This window comes from Rhinolophus sinicus, chromosome 3 (assembly GCF_057876585.1).
Source record: "Rhinolophus sinicus isolate RSI-liver-muscle chromosome 3, RSI-T2T, whole genome shotgun sequence".
NCBI lineage: Eukaryota > Metazoa > Chordata > Mammalia > Chiroptera > Rhinolophidae > Rhinolophus > Rhinolophus sinicus.
Window position 1 is genome coordinate 33,435,150 of NC_142503.1, and position 17,369 is coordinate 33,452,518.

Consider the following 17,369-nt stretch of genomic DNA (forward strand, 5'->3'; position numbering starts at 1 on the left):
TTCAAGGTTGTTGTGGGAACTACAAACAATGTCTCTATAGTACTTGATATTGTTGTTACTATTATTACAAGAAATGTAGAATTTTGAAATGCATTAGAGATGGACTACCCAATGTTCTCATTTATCGATGCATTTCATCTGTACATAACCTGATGATGGGACTCAGGTAAGCAGTGGGGAGTTCCTCTCCACTCTCCACTAGGCTAGAGGAAAAGCTGGGACCAGAATGCTTTGCCTTCCAGTGCTATATCCATTGCCCTCTGCTACCTCTCGTTTGTTTTACTTTAAAAAGACTAAACTAATCCCAAAGATTGCTAATCAAATCCAAACCAAAAAAGGAAAGAAACTGTTCCTCCTTTGCAGGGAACCATAAAATAGGAATGCAGAAAACACATGCTTTTGGAAAAAAATCAACAGAAAAAAACTCAATACTCTTTGGGTACAAATTCCCCCAAGGGAACACAGAACCTGACAGAACTGAAAAAAACACCCACTGAAAGTGAACCCTGCCAAGAGTTCTCCCTCCCGGGAGACTCAATGTCAATGGCTTTCACCTCTGGCATGGTGACCAATTACAAAGTGGGCCGTCTATTCCTAACCACAGATGTCCTAAATGACAAATTAAGTGTCCAGGAGATAAAAGGTTATAATGGAATAAGTACAACACACACACACACACACACACACACACACACACACACACACGGCCTGAGGTGGGGTTAAAAAAAAGTCTCATTTGGATTTTAGCACGTTTACACTGGTTTTTCTTTTCTAGGATAACTCTTAGGTCAGTAGTTTAAACAACTTCTAATACTTCAGAGAAAAGACCCGCATGGAAGTACTAAATAACTATCAGAATAACAATAACACCAACAACGAGTGCCAAGTGTATGCAACAAGGGGTAGGCAATGGAATGGCAAAGAAAAGCACAGGCTCCAAGCGACTTCCCAGCCCAAACAGGGCACAACTGGTGCAACTGCAGTATCACCACTCGGGGGTAAACAATTCCAGGGTCGTTCACATCAAGGTCAGATCAGTGTTCCTATTTGTTCTCAGGAGAGTAGAAATAACAGTCAGTGTACATTATCAGACCCACACAGGACACTCAAATGCTAAAATCATTTCTCTTGGTTCAGAGGATGTTTTAAAAAAACACCCACAAATAATATGGTATTCAGAGTTTAGGAGAGCCTACAAACATGCAAAAAATGTTTTATTTTGCTCTAATGTGTACGTCTCTTACTATCTATTTTTTCTTTTTTAGTCACAAAATGTTGTTTATCTATATTTCTCCTTAACATTTTGTTTATTTGAAAATCACAATTTTAAATTGGTTTATAATATCGGTGACATAAGAACACTTAGTGAGCAACTGAACTCGAGCTAACATGTACTCCATAATTACCTCAGGGGACCGCCCCACCATATGCGTGGGTAAATACTCTTACTTTATTGTACAAAGAAATAAGAAACCAAATCATATTTTCACAGTAGCCTACGTAAATTTTCTTACCCATAACTGTTATGTTATTTGGCATATGTCATTCTTTTGTCCTAGATGTTCCAATATCTCTTAACCAGGTTGTTTAAATATTTTTACAAATTCTTCTTGTTGGTGTTTGTAGTATTCCTCACTTTGTTGTCTGATCACATTAGCTTCAGTTTACCATTTCTGTGCTTAGAGTTAATCAGGATGAATTCAAATTATTTGTATGGTTTTGTGAATCTTTCCCATTTCCCTCACAGATTTCTCAGTATCATAAAACTACACTAAAACTCTTTAAGGCATTCGAGATTTCCTGTAGGTAAATTACTGTGAAGATTCAGACTCACACCCAAATGATTTCTTGGTTTCATTTCTTCTAGAAGATACTTCCCTCAACTACTCAAATTAAATGAATTTCAAACACTATCAACAGGACTGAGCTTAGGAGGAGCGCCAAATGCATTCATTGTCATGGTGAATAAAAAGGTAATTGTTATTTTTTTTCAAGTACCCTGACCTTTCCCTTCACTTAGGGAACTACTGTTTTTGAAAAAATTTCCTTATGAAAGTATTATCTATCTTCTGTATCTTCCCATAATCTTATATTTCATGTTAAAGTTTATATTTCAGTTTCTATCTTACTGATATTAGTTTACTTGTGCCACTAAAGTTCTCACAAATTTGCTCTCTTGTAAGGTTGCTTTCCTTCCTGTGTTTCCTTGTGTCAACAGTTGTTTGAATTAGTGCACATAGGTGCCTTTTGAATTTTAAAATGCATGCTTAATCTCTGCAATTTCTCTGGTATTATAGAAAACATTCTACTTAAAAGTTGTTAAGAATGAAACTTAAATATATTTACTTTCCACAAATATCTCGTCTTTCACAGTCATTTAAATAAGGACAAAATGAGCTTGGGAAATTAATCTTGCCTGGATACAAATCATACCAAAGGCATCAAAGGCATCTTAGCCCTTTAAGATTCTAGTTCTCTCGAAGATTTTAAGCAAAATAGCCAAATAACATTTTAAGTATTATGGAACTCAAATACTTTAAATCTGTATGAGTGTTTCTTAGGAAATCCATCTTCTGTATCACTCAATTCTCCTAGAATATGTATTAGCAATACCACAGTTAGGAAGGGATTTTTAGTGACACAAATGATAGATAAGGAGCCAGCGTGCCTTTTGGACTGAGGAAAATATTCAGTAACACTATTTCACTTTTGCAAACAGAAAGTTAGATACTGTATCACTCATGATTCCCAATGTTCTTTACATTTGAAGTCTATGGATTAATAATCACAAAAGACTAAAATTAAGCGCTATATGATTCTAACAAAAAAGCATAATTTAGATGTGTTACCTAGAGATTTATCCAGAAAAAGAGCAAACATTTTGATTTTTGCTTGAAAATAAAACAAAGGCCTTAATTTTTAAAACCAAACTAACCAATGCTACAGTACTGCTTAATTCATAAGAGAGATAGCAGATTTGCATTTTCTTAATTTGTTGAAAGAGAAAAAGCCATAAACTTTTCTCTTTACCTTTGAGCAATTAAATAAAATCACACTTTGAAAGAGATCGAGAGCAGGAATCGAAGTGCTAAAGATGGCTAAAAGAAAAAAAGCCAGCTGCTCTGGTGGGAGTTACTTATATATATTTGAAGACTTTTTTCCTCAGTATGAAATGAAGATAACATCATGCATGGTCTAGTATAACATTAAATGCCCATAGGTTATTTCTAAACTTTTACAGACAAAGAAGTTTAGATGTCATGCCTCTACATTTAACAGAGAACAATTACGGATTTTTACAAAAGAAAAGAAACACACACATTTTACTTATGCCCATAAGTTCTGGAACTTTTGGGTTTAATATGAAAAATAGAAAATGCATTTTTTTTGGGTCATGGGTTTAAAAAAATTTCTTTAAATTATTTTTATTAGAAAAAGCATTTCTAATGTGATGTCAATTCTTTTAAACTGACAATAATTTGAATGTACATTTAACAGAAAATAGTTTAATAATCACATCATGCAGTTGACTTAATGCTCAAGATGTCTTTGTAGTTTTATTGTTCTGTAAAAACAAACTGTTTCATCGAAAATTGTACTAGCTCAGATTTTTTTATAAGGAAAATAGTTTATTATATTGCCCATTAAAGCTTGCTGATTACCAAGTTTAGTCAATGGTGTTCCTTTGAAATGCCTGTGAGATGAATTTTATTACTTATTTTCATAATAATAAGTAGATTTGACAGATTTTTACTTTACAAAATCTCCATGGTTTATTTCACAATATTATTTATTTGTGAAACCAACGGATTAGTTATTCTTTTCTTGTCCTTTCCCATTACTTCTGTGTGAGTTTTTAAAAAAGAAAATACTTAAAATACAAGATCAACCATTACACCTCATTAAGCCATGGACAAATTCACAATAAAATGTGCGTACAATACTTTAAAAAAGGTTATGTATACAGAAACACATGGAAAACTTGCTGTTCTTAGAGAAGAACAGAATGAAACAGATAAATAAATTTCCACATCTGAGGTAGTTTTCTTTTAAAGGAGGTTGGGTAAGTTCATGCAGAAAAACCCTACAGAATGCGCTTGTCATTAAAATCAAATTAAGGATTATTGGGTTTAAATTGTCATCTTATGAGTCAAAAACATTTATCAAGGGTTTTAGCCAAGAACATGAAGGTAAGTGATGCCCTTCTGTTCTTCTTTGGTCAAAGAAGACCAAAACATTATAAACGCCAATAGCTCTGGCTGGATGAAAGTTGACCTGGGTCAATTCTCTACAACAGGAACTCACAGAATATCTGCCAGTTCAGGCCCACTTCATTCTGAACCATTAGGTTGCCAGCTGCATATTCCTGGTGAGGCATCAGTTACACATTTGGTGGTTCCTCTCTGAGTTGTCAGTGGTTTCCCCCTTTCTGCTCTTTCCTCATCTGCCCTCCAGCTGGGGGAGGGCCACTGATCTGCAGGGTGCTCACCTGTATCTCCAGTAACTGTCTCTAAATGCCTAGTAATTGTGTCTGATATTGAAGAGAGAAATGCACAGATAGGGTTCACAGAAAGCTTGAACTCTGAGACAGAGTGGATTCATAGATAAACATGGTCAAGATTTCCAGACATTAAAATAAGAAACATTATGCCATTATAGAGATAAATATTAGTTCTATTGTATATCAAACCAGGATAATCTTAGAAGTAGAAAGTAACTGATTTGAAGAGAGAAAGTTTTGTGCAGATATATAAAAATGTGCAGAGGGGCTGGGACACGATAAGTGATTAAAGAAGATAGAATATTCTAGGTAGGCCAGAGATAGACTTAGTAATAAGGGCAACATACCCAAATGTGGAAGTTGTGGTAATTTCACCTGAAGAAGTACTTATGCGGCATTTAAAAAGTGTAAACTAAAATCAAGTTGCAAAAAGATAACCAACAAAATAATACATCCTAACTTCAGAACAGCAGTTACCTCTTAAGAGGTAAAGAGGGGAATAGAATCAAATAGTTATTTATAAAGTTTCTATTTAAAACAGAACTGAGATATGAAATAAATATAGCAAAATATATCAACATTTATTAAGACTGTATAGTCTGCTGTATTTTATATTTTATGTATGAATACAGATTTCATAATCTAAAGAGAAAAATATATGTGTAACATTTAAAAATAAGAAAAGGAAATACATAAAAATAACTATTGAGGTTATATTTCAAGATGAGAGGGTAATAATGGGCTTTTCGTCCTCTAGATTTCAGAATTTCTGTAAAATTATTGTGGTAGTCGTCACTGCTAGGCCCGGAAATTCCTGGTTCTCTGACTCTGAACGCCTGGTAGGAACATCTTACTGGATGCCCTGTGGTTGGCTGGTGACCAAGAAACTGTGGAGGGAAGTGCTAAGTGGGGGATTTAATGCTAGGGCAAGGCTCCTAGCCGCATCCAGTGCCTTTTCCTCTGCCACTGGAAACGGCAATGTTCAAGGAGGTGGTCACTCTCTCTCGGCCTAAGTCTGTTTGTGATTACAACAGAACAAATAGTCTCTCCTGTTGACTTGTGATGGAAAGGCAGTGTGAACGAGAAAGAAACCTTGGCTGCTTTACGACACTAGAATTTGGGGGCATTTGTGATTGCAGTATATCATAGCCTTTTTTTACGAAAAAAATTTTAAGTGGGAGAAGACAGAAGTTCTAATTCTAGAAACAAACATTTGTTGAGAGCCTACTGTGTGACAGCACTGTTTCAAGTATTGGGGAATAAAGTGCAGCCAGCCATACACACTGTATTCTAGTCCGTGCTAGACTGGAGATAACATTCTAATGAAATGACCCAATGTATGAAAGGAAATGAATTTTTAAAAGAAACATATATAAAATATAATTTCAGATGATGATAAATGCACTGAAGAAAATTAAAGTACAATAAGAAAGTAGAGGATTTTTGGAGGCAGGAGTGGCGGCAACAGACATAGGGTATGCAGGAAGCCCTTTCTGAGGAGGTGACATCTGAGCAGAAACCTGAGTAGGAGTAAGCAAGAGATTCAGAAGAAGATTAGGTTAGGAGAGCTCCTTTAGGATTAACAAGTACAAATTGGCAGTTACAAAACAGTCACAGGGATATAAAGTACAGCATAGGGAATATAGTCAATAATATTGTAACAACTATGTACAGTGTCCGATGGGTGCTAGACTTATTGGGGAAATCACTTTGTAAATTATATAAGTGTCTAATCACTATGTTGTATACCTGAAACTAATATAACATTGTATGTCAACTGCAACAGAAAAAAAATTTTTCTTAAATATAAAAAATGTTCCTTTAAGGTGGGTTTTCTTCTTTATTAAAATGTAGTTTTATCTTATCAAAACAATCAAACAAAATATGTTGGGGGAGGTTAATGTAACTAGAACTTATCCAATGGTACAAAAAGCAGAAGAAAAGGAACTCAGAGAGCTAGGCAGGGCTGGGTCACTTAAGGCCTGGATCAAAGGAGTTATCTCTTCTCCATGTGATGAGAAACTACTGGAGAGTTCTCAGAAGGGGACATGATCTGATTTACATCTATAAAGATCATAGGCTTCCATGTTTAGAACACAGGAGGTAAGAGTAGAAGCAGAGAGACCAGGTAGGAGGCATTACAAGAATCCAGGTACGAATGATGGCTTGGACTAGGGTAGCAACACTGTAAATACCTTCAGGGATATACTTTGAAGATAAAGCCAACTGGTCTTGTTCATGTGGGTGATGAGAAAAACGGGTGCCTGGGAATTGGGTACATGGGAGGCCGGACACGGAAAGAATGCTACTTTTTCTGAGACGAAAAACACTGTAAGAAAAGTTAAGTTTGAGTGGGGGTGGGGTGAGGGGAGGTCCAGAAGTTTTTTGGCCTTAAATGTAAGAGCCATCGAACATTCTAGTGAGAAGCTGTGAAACAGGGGAATAGTCTGGAGCTTAGTGGAGTAGTTTGGCTAGAGATATAAATATTATAGGAGTCATCAGTGTATAGGAGTCATCAGTGTATTAAAACCACAAGAATGATGAGATCAGCTAGGACATGAGTGTAGATGGAGAAGAGGTCCAAGAAACGAAACTCTCATTCCCACATTTAGAGATGAAGAACGTGTTTCAGGAAAGGATGGCTTTATTGTGGACGGCTGAGGAGTCAACCTGCTGGTGTGGCTTGAAGAGGGAATGAGAGGTGAGGAACTGGACGTGGCAAAGAGACAATAAATATTCTCTCCAGGAGTTTTCTTATAAAGGTGTGCTTGCAGAGTCAAGAAAGGAGCTGGCCGGTGTAGGGGTCGAGGGGTGGAAAAGAAAGGATTTTAAAAACAATTTTAACAGGCCATATACAGTCATTCCCCCTTAGCTGCAGTTTCACTTTCTGTAGTTTCAGTTACCTGTGGTCAACAGCAATCTGATAATATTAAATGAAAACTTCCAGAAATAAACAATTCATAAGTTTTCAATTGCACACCATTTGGAGTAGCTTGATGAAATCACACTGTTCCACACTGTCCCGCTCTGTCCTGCCCGGCACATCAATCATCCCTTTGTCCAGTGTATCCAGGGAACAGTATATGCTCCCTGCCTAGGAGTCACTGAGTTGCCATCTCGGTTATAAGATTGACTGTGGCGGTATCGCAGTGCTTACGTGTAAGTAATCCTTATTTTACGTAATAATATGGCCCTAAAGCACAAGAGTAGTGTTGCTGGCAATTTGGATATACCAAAGAGAAGTGATAAAATGCTTGTTTTAAGTGAAGAGGTGAGTACACTACAATAAGATAATTTTAGAGCGAGAGACCACATTTAAATAACTTTTATTAAGTATTTTGTTATAATTGTTCTATTTTATTAGTTACTGTTGATAATCTCATGTGCCTAATTTATAACTTAAACTTTATCATAGGTACGTACCCATAGGAAAAACACAGTATATATAGGGTTTGGTACTATCTGCGGTTTCAAGCATTCACTGCGTATCTTGAAACGTTTTGCCTGCAGATAAGGGACTACTGTAATCACATGTTTGTGTCCGGATTGGAACAATCCCACTAGAAATGACTGAAAACCAATGATGCTAGAAAGAGAGTGTAATTTTAATAGGTGAAAGGAAAAGGGACAACCAAAGGCTATGTGTGCAGTTTTGTTCATGGGAAGATGAAGGTTGTTTTCTGATGGTTTCTATTTTCTCATTGAAACAGGAAGCAAGATCATCCATTGAGAAGGATGGTGGTGGCGGTAGGGATATGGCAGGTTTATGACAGGAAGAGAAAATAGAAACTAGTCTTCCCCCAACTGGTGACCAGGGAAATGGAGAAGGACTGTCGGGAAATTCAGGGCCACTTGAGCCTTATGGTGATCAGTTCCATGAGAAGCCAGACAGGACTGTTGTCTATTTTTCTTCCTGTCATGTTCAGCTACTCAAATGCAGGTGTGGCGTGAGCTGAAAAGATGGGATGCAACTGTCAAAGTTATAGCGCTTGAAAATGAGGTTTAACAGATGGAACAGCTACTTGCAATGACGAGGTCTGGTAAAGAATGGCTGCAGAGAAGGTGGCTGATAGAGCGAAGGAAAAATTGTTAGAAGGAAGGATCTCAAGGAGCTGAGAGTCCAGGGTTCTGGATGAATTTTCTACTTGGAGAATGGAGTTTCCCAGAATGACAGACTGAGCCATGGGAAGAAGAGCGAAACCAGGTGCCCCAAAGCATCAGTGAATGATGGGCATAATGAACAGAAGATGTAGCAACTGTGTCAAGGAGGGTAGCAGGTAGAATAGTATGAGGGTTGATGACACAAAAGAGTTGGGATTCTTAATTTGAAGGGAAATGGTCTGGAGTGGCAGTAGGGAAAAAGGAAGACTGCTACCCTGACTCCCGGTCCTGTGGTATGTGGACTATTGCAGATAAAAGTCATGAAGAAGGAAGTGAAGGATAGAAAATGAACTGAAGTCCTTACAGGAATCTTAGTGCTTTAGATCTACGTGGCAAACACCATCATGCTTGGCACTGAGCCGTAACAAGGCTTGAACAAATACTTGGGTTTTAACTAAAGGGAGTTTAAAAATATTATCAATTCCACAGACAGATGGCCTGGATATAAGGCTTTAGAAAAAGTCCAGAAGGGAGTGGTCAGATAGTTTGAGCAAGAGACTTGGAATATATGTGGATAGGAATGAAATAAAGAGACGACCTAGTTATTTAGTGAGTAGCTCCCTGCTGCACTCTCAGCTATTTCTATCCTAATACTGTATCCTTTTCCTTGGTTCCTGTGCTTATTACTTGTATTCCTTTCTAGACTTTAAAATTTTATCATTCACCCACTAGAAATTCATCAGCTCAGGTACTGTTTCTTTTGCTCATCACTGTACACCTAAAGTCTAGCAAAGTGTCTGGCAAACATAAGGTGCTCAAAGAATAACGAAAAACAAAATGGAGATGAAAAGAGCATGATTAGAAGTAGCCCAATTAAGTTACACTATCCAGTGGAAGGCTGAGGTGAGTTCTAGACTTTTGTAGATCCCTTCTTAGGGATGGAATTGACACTGAGAAAGGAAGGGGTGAGAAATGAATGTTGAATATTGACTTCTGGGCAACAGCTCAGAGAGGTGGCAGTCTTGTGGACTTAGGGCTAAACAGCACTGGCCTGAAGAACGGGCTTGGGCGTGGCCAAAGAGATGTGGGTCAGCTCTCTCTTCTTTCCTCCCCATCTTCAAAGTCCCGACTCATGCACATTAAATTGTGACCTCATCCCTAAGCAACTCCATCCTGTACACTGTTGTCTACTTCCTGTTCTAACGTACCACTACTATTCCTGCTGCAATGCTGGCTGCTGCACCACTATTACTTTGCAGCTGTGAACACAGACATTTGCTGTTTACTGAGTATGCACATGTGGGTTAGACGTATATTGACATCATTCAGTTTATCTTTTAGATTATAAACTCTTAGCATCAGGGATTTGTAGTCTCCTTAATGTAATGTAATCCTTAACCCAGTTTGTTTAGGTCAAGGTTGAGAGTTTAACCCAAATAGATTATTTCATTTTGCTTTGCTTCACTACCTTAAACTATCTGCGACTCAGGCATTCTCAGCACACTGAGAAGTGTTAAACAGAGACAGAACAATATAGGGAAAAAAATTAACATTTAAATAAAAATTTCCAACTTTACTATTGCAAACACCATATGTTAAAAAGAACAGCAGCGAAATTCCAAAGCACCTGAAAAATGAGTTGAGAAAACAAAAAGGTTTATATAATCTAAAATTCCCGACTGCAGAAATATGTAAATATATATTTAAACTTGAAATATATGGCCATTCCTATTAAATGTAAAGTCAAATAAATTTATGTTAAAGTAAAATGTAGTCTTCTCATTCCACTAACCATAAACATAGAAGTTTAGAGCTGGGGAGGATCTTGCAGGCCAGCTCCTCATTTTGTGTATGAAGTAACTGAAGCCCAGAGAAGGGTTACTGGCGTAGTCAGCATCAGACAGCAATGTGAGGAGGCGGTGTGGAAGGAGGAAGAACATAGGCTTTGGAGACACACAAGCCTGCATTTGAGCCTGATGTATCTGTGAGCTGTGTAACACTGGAAAACGCCCCTCTTTCCAACCTTGGAGTCCTTATGTGTGAATTAGAGGTAACATCGGCTACGTATTGAAGAGGCATTGTAAAGATTAAATATAATAATAAGTGAGAAGTGCCTAGCACAGAACTTCTAGGCTAAATTGGTAGGATAAAGTCAGATTACAGATTCTTTTCCCTAAAGTATAATGGAGTAAATTTAAAACCACTATTTAGAAAAAAAGTCATAAACGCTCACAGAAACCAACCAAGTTAAGGAGAACACTATACCATAATTTTAAAAAGTGGTACCCAGGAATACAAAGATTCCAAGGCAAGAAAAGATTGGGCTGGGGATGGGAAAGTTAGGTAGACAAAATCCTGAAAACTATCATTAACAGCCCTCAATTTTGGAAAAATGGATCTGAAGTGATAATCAGGCAACATGGGGGAAAGATGGAAAAATCCATCCAGAATAAAAACCCCTCCCTGCCATCACAGGATCTCTTCAGACACAGAAAAGCAAATCAGGGCTCACCATTTTGGTTTCTCATGTCTGGGAGGAAAGAAGGAGTAAAAAAGGGATATGAGTCATAATCAACAAAGCTAATTAATTACAGCCCAACTCCATTATGACACTACATGTAGGAGTCTAACAAATTCAATCATGGGATCTCATTAGTGTGAAGTTAATGAAATAAGGACAAGAGCTGGAATGAAGGAAAGAGGATGGCCAATTGTGTTACATCTGAGTTTGTTAACATGGGTACACGAGTCTATATCAGAGTTTACTGTATCTAAAGCAGTAAACAAGGGTTTAGCCAAAGAGAAGAAAAAGTAAGATCTGAAGACAGCGCATATTTAAATAAAGTTGTTTCGTCCGATGTTGTTTTGTTATATAATGATGATGAGATGTCATAGAAACTTAACTTTTGTTTACACCAATTAGTTTACGGTAAAACTCGTTCCATTTTATGTTGTTTTGCTGCAGCTGCAAGAACCTATTGATGACATTAAGTAACGACTTACTGTAAGAGAGAGTGTGAGTGTGTGAGTGTGTGTGTGTGTGTGTGTGTGTGTGTGTGTGTATTGAGGGTGTGGAGAGAATGAGAATGAGGGGGAGAAGAACCCAAGGTGAAGTCCCTCCTCTGTGAATTAATGATACCATTGTTAAAGCACACCTTTCATCGGAAAAAGATAGGAACACCTGCTGGAAGTAGGTAGGATTTGGCAAAGGAAGAAAGAACCGGGGGCTGACCTACTTGATTAAAAAAAAAAAAAAGACCTTGCTATCACCCCCTTGAATTGCAGGAATAATCCAAAGCCAGAGAGGACAAAGCCCCACATCTTCTCTCATCCAAAGAGATCCATCTGTGAAACTGTAGAGCAAACCTTGACTTAGGGCATTTCGCACAGCTGCTGGGGAAGAGCAAAGTCCAGATCCTACAACCAATGGCACAAGCCACAGCTCAACTCACTCTACCCCTTCCCCAGCATGTGGCATCAGATCCTTACCTCCTTAATCAAATGGAGTCCCAGGACAAGGCACAAAGGTCTAAACAGAGAGGGTAAAAAGGAAAACAAGGACAATTCACTAATACTATAGAGCAAAGAGTTCTTAATTGAATTGTTCAAATTAAATTTAAGTGTAACAAAGAGAAAAGAATATGACAGCCTAAGTAGGACAACTGGAAGAGAGAGAGAAGAGAAAAAAGAAGGAAAGAAAAAGAAAGAAAGAGAAAGAAAAGTAAAAGAAAGAAAGAAAGAGAGAGAAAGATGAAAAGAAAGAGAAAAAGAAAGAGGGAGGGGTAGGAAAGAAGTAAGAATCCACTTTGGAAGAAAAACTAGCCTCCATCTCCCAAAAAATCTCCATGAGTATATTACACTATAGGACTAAAGAAAATATGAGTTAAATGAGACATCAGTAATGAGGTAAGTTAAAAAAATGAGATGAAAAGAGAGACTGCAGAATTAAGGAAACAAAACAATACTATAGCAGAACTAATAAATAAATTAGAAAAGAAGCAGATTAAGCACAGGGGAAAGAATTACTGACATACCAAACTTAATATTAGGTCCCTTAACGGATATTAGCGAACTTTCCCCCACCTAACTCCTATCATTTATATAAAAACAATATTTTATGGGTCTTTACAGAAGTAAACAGTACAAATAAACTGATAGGTTTTGTAAAATTTGCCCTGATGTCCATTTCGTAAGCTTATAGATCTGATATTCACCTAATAGTGGCTCTCCTAGAAAGAAGTATTAGAAATGTGGTCCTATACACCACTCTTTTTCATTGAAAATAAAAATGAAATCTGGAAGCAATCTGATAATACAAAACTATTAGTTTATGTTATTGGAAACTTTAACTAATAGATTTCGAAAGCAGCTGTAGTTATTCAAATAGAGAAGTTCTTACTTCCCAGTAGACATATTTTTATTAAGGGAACAATTAAGATAGATATTTGTTTTTATATATTTAAAAATATTTTTCATTAACTAAGGGTCACATACTTGCTAAAATACTTGCCTAGAAGCACAGAGTAGGTATTATTTAGATCAAGCGAGCCACAATTATGCCCCTTCATTATGCCCTCATGTTGATCAGAACTCAGTTCACTGAGAAGTGCTGGGCTAAAGGCTTTAACATGTTACCAGAACAAAAATAGGCGTGGCCTGGAGCTCCAGGACTTGTTCGACCACCAGCGGCAGCGCACCCCACATCCGCCCCCACGTGCGGCCATTATCGTCCCTGCCATTCGGAAGAGAACAGGCTCTTTAGTTATCTCTCATTGCAAATAACACTCAAACAAAAACAATCATTTTACAATCTTTAAAATAAATCTTGCTAAATAAAGTAAAGTTTATATAATACCTGCCATGTAGAAAGTGCTTGATAAACAGTGGATGACTAACCCCCAATACACACAAAACATCGATTTAATAATAATTTGATTTTCACTGGACACAGCGTGGTAGAGGACGTTAAATTAAAGCCCGTGCCCTCCACTTCATACTATTTACAGCCTGGCTCTCGAACCAGAACTCTACTCAATCTATAGATTTCTATAGAACACGGCATTTTATCCACAAATACACTAACATAATAAAGAATGAGACATGATATAATTAAATATGGCTAATGAAGAAAGCACTTAGTTTGATTTTTCAAGTGAAAAACAGGAAGTTGCCTATTTAAAAAGTTGCTGGAACATGGATGGACCTAGAGAACATGATGTTAAGTGAAATAAGTCAGACAGAGAAAGACAAATACCATATGATCTCACTTATATGTGGAATCTAAAGAAAAGAATAAGTGAATAAACTAATCAGAAACAGTTTTGGAGACATAGAGGAAAAACTGAGGGTTGCTAGATGGGAGGGGGGGGTAAGGGGGAAGGTGAGGGGATTAGAAAATAGTCAGTAACCACAAGATGGCCACGGGGTTTTGAAAATTAATTTGGGGAATGTAATCAATAATGTTGTAAAGATTTTGTAGGGTATCCGATGGACACTTGTCTCATTAGAGAGACCACCTCAGGGATGATGTAGATGCCTGATCACTGCACTGTACACCTGAAGCTGAAGCTGAACAATAATGAATGCCAACTACAAGTTTGTATGTATGTGTGTGTATATATATATATATATATATATATATATATATATATATATATCTGTGTGTGTGTGTGTGTGTGTGTGTGTGTGTATGTGTATGTACTTGCAAGCAGAGTACAACATTAGGAATAGAGACAGTGGAAATGTAATGGCTCTGTGCGATTTCAGAGGGATGGTGGATGGGGAGGGGGGTTCACAGAGTGTGAGGGATATAAAAGATAAAAGTCTAAGTATTAAAAAAAAAGTTGTTGGTGTTTGAAAATGGACCTTCTTATGGATTTATAATACAATTGGATGACCAACTTTTGCCGTTTGGACTCAAATATCAGGAGGTGTAGTTTCTTGCTTAAAATGCTGACATGGAAGACAGCATGCAAATGATCAAACACACTTTACTCAAAATACAGCCTTAATGGGCTTGCTCATATTCCAAGGATATGTCTCCTAGAACACTGGTTTGTTTCATAGTCATCACTTTTTTGGAGAGCTTGACTTAGTCCAAAAATGCCATGGCATGCATACAAAAGTTAACCTCTTATATTTTCAAATACAAAAGGAGCATATATTCTGACAGGAGATTCTATCATATTAGCTCAGAGCACTGAACTTCATCAACTTGATGAAAGATTTCCCCACGTTTGAAATACTACAGGTAACTCTCTTTCCAAGACTGCTGCATGTGTGGAGTAAAACAAAACAAAACAAAACAAAACAAAACAAAACAAAACACAATGCACTAAAGAGTAACAAATGAACAATAAAGATCAGTGCCTTTGCTCAATGTTGACCTGCTCACAGATTGGCTTGCTTAGTTCATGTGCAGAGACTTGATGGCAAATTTTAAGTGAGGTGAAGAAAAGGGTGCTACATTAATGTGAAAAAGTACTGATAAATAAAACTACAATAACCATGTAACATGACTTATAATTTGATGATTATGTGAAAGACCAACCAAGTAATAAAATTATGTAGTACTCAAATCTATAAAAGTATGCAGTGCTTAGGATGGTTTTTACACTTTTAAATGGTTGAGAAAAAAATCAAAATAGTTTTTTATGACGTGAAAATTAGATAAAATTCAAATTTCTACATCCATAAATTAAGCTTAATTGGCACATAGCCACACCATGTTTAATATTGTCTGTGGTACTTGTTTGTGTGCAGCACAGTTGAGTAGTTGGACTTTGAGTATGGCCTGCAAAGCCCCAAATATTTACTATCCAGCTCTTAACAGAAAAAATTTGTGGACCCTAAACTACCACAGAGCTTCTAATACCACATGTTATGAAGAATCTAGTTTGTTTTGTACTTATTTTCTAATCCATCATGGATCGAGTAATGCTTTTGTAGAATACAAAATCATGCACTTGGATGTTGTAGCAATGTCAAATTGTTACCAGTTTCTCAAATGCTCACTCTTAATTTCTGTATTTTTCTTGCTGCATACTGCTATAAACATTTTGTGGGTTAGCACTAGTCCATAGACCATATTTTAAAAGTTCTGACCTGAAGAACTCAAGAATACCCTAGTACAACTTTTGGGAAAACCTCTCTCCTTCCCTACATACTTTTGATGCAGTGTCCACTAAAAATATCAGTAATGGTAAATAAATATATACACAACCTGGATAAAATTACAGTTTTCCTATGGATCTGTTTCCTTTGAAAGTTATGCTTTAAAATTGTAACAATTGTTTCTCCCTTACCAACTACCCCGATATGTAAAAATTTTACTATTCTCTTAGGCTTTGGATAAAAGAAAAAAAACACTTCATGCTTTTGGGAATTATAACTCAAATTACACAAACAAAACAATGAGTACAAATGTTTTTCAGACAGTCTGTGCTGTGATTCTGGAAACGGTGTGTGAAAGAATCAGGGTTCTTGCACAGACAAAAACTGTTTATGTTTAAATTTTTAGAAAGTTGAAAGATTTCTTCTTATGCTTGCTTTTTAACAGCAAAGTCCCTTGATATGTCAAAGGCCACAAAAGTAATTTAGCTTCGGTACAAATAGTGCTTTGAGCTTGTTTTAAGTGACACTCTTTGGTTTTAGTATTGCATTTAAAAAAATGAATGTGAAAAAAATCATCTCCATGAAACTTTTTTTATTGGCCTAGAGTTTGTAGTGATTTACTTTCAAATTTCAATTGTTATCTCCCAAGGAAAATGCTTATTAATTCTACTATGATTTTTGTTTAAGAAATGAAATAATTTCTAAACATTTTTAAACATTAAGGAAGACGAATCTCCATTATCGGGCCAATGAATTTTTATTATTAGGTGTCAGATGATCAAACATTCAAATTAGAAGCAGTACTGTGATTTCATGGTGTAAGAAGAAAGGAAAATCTACAAAAAGTAACTCCAGGTGTGCTAATCCTGTGAGAAGAGCATTTAGATGACTATAGGAAAATGTTTTCTTTATTTAGTGTTATAGAAGTGTGTTGTTGCTAAGCATGAAAGGATGAAAATTTCAAAGCAGAGGGAATATAAAAGTGCTGTAGATTGAACTGCAAATGTCCTCTTTGCTACACAGCACCACTGTCAAAAAATAGCCAAAAGAGTAAGATATACTAGTTCAGAACAATGACATAATATTTATAAATATTTATATGGATGCTGAACTAGACCTTTCCTACGAGATGCAGCTGGAATAGAGAAAGAAAATTGGGGCTTGATCAGAGCCCTCATTTTGCCAATTACTGGGCTCTACGCCTCTGTGTAAAGTCACTCAATCTCTCTGAGCTTCTTATATTTATTATGTTTCTTATATTAAAATAAATGAAACATTACCTACCTTGGAGGAAATTAAGGAAGATAATACAGTGTCTTGCAAACTACAAAGCACTATACAAAGATAAGGGATTATTATTGGGTAGAGAGGTAATAGACTCTTAATATGTATTATACGTTCCCTCTAAATAAAAATGAGTTTTTATATATTAAAATAGATTCTGGATTGTTTGTACACTTCAGTGCCCTTTTTAATGATATCACTGCTTCTTGAAGTAAGGAGTGCTTTGAGGGAAACCTTTATTAGATCATTGATTACACAAAATTTTAACTAATTGTAGCTGTGATCGTGCTAGTGATGGTCAAGGAGCTATGAGCGTGTGAAACAGGAGGACCTTTTCAGCATGAGACAGGGTGGGGTAAGGGAGGTGGGG

The 17,369-nt window shown here is 36.6% G+C and overlaps 1 protein-coding gene across 5 annotated transcripts in view; it reads right to left on the bottom strand.

The window, feature by feature from the left end:
* The window catches only part of ARL15 (ARF like GTPase 15), a 381,154-nt gene that overhangs the window by 39,786 nt on the left and 323,999 nt on the right, over positions 1-17,369 (bottom strand). The window contains exon 6 of one of the 5 annotated variants that reach the window (XM_074328945.2): positions 5,872-6,021. The exons of the other annotated variants lie outside the window; for them this stretch is intronic. Within the exon in view, the coding sequence (XP_074185046.1) occupies positions 5,887-6,021 (135 nt within the window). The 3' untranslated portion in view covers positions 5,872-5,886. Of the gene's footprint in view, positions 1-5,871; positions 6,022-17,369 lie in introns of those variants that run through there. 5 annotated transcript variants of the gene reach the window in all.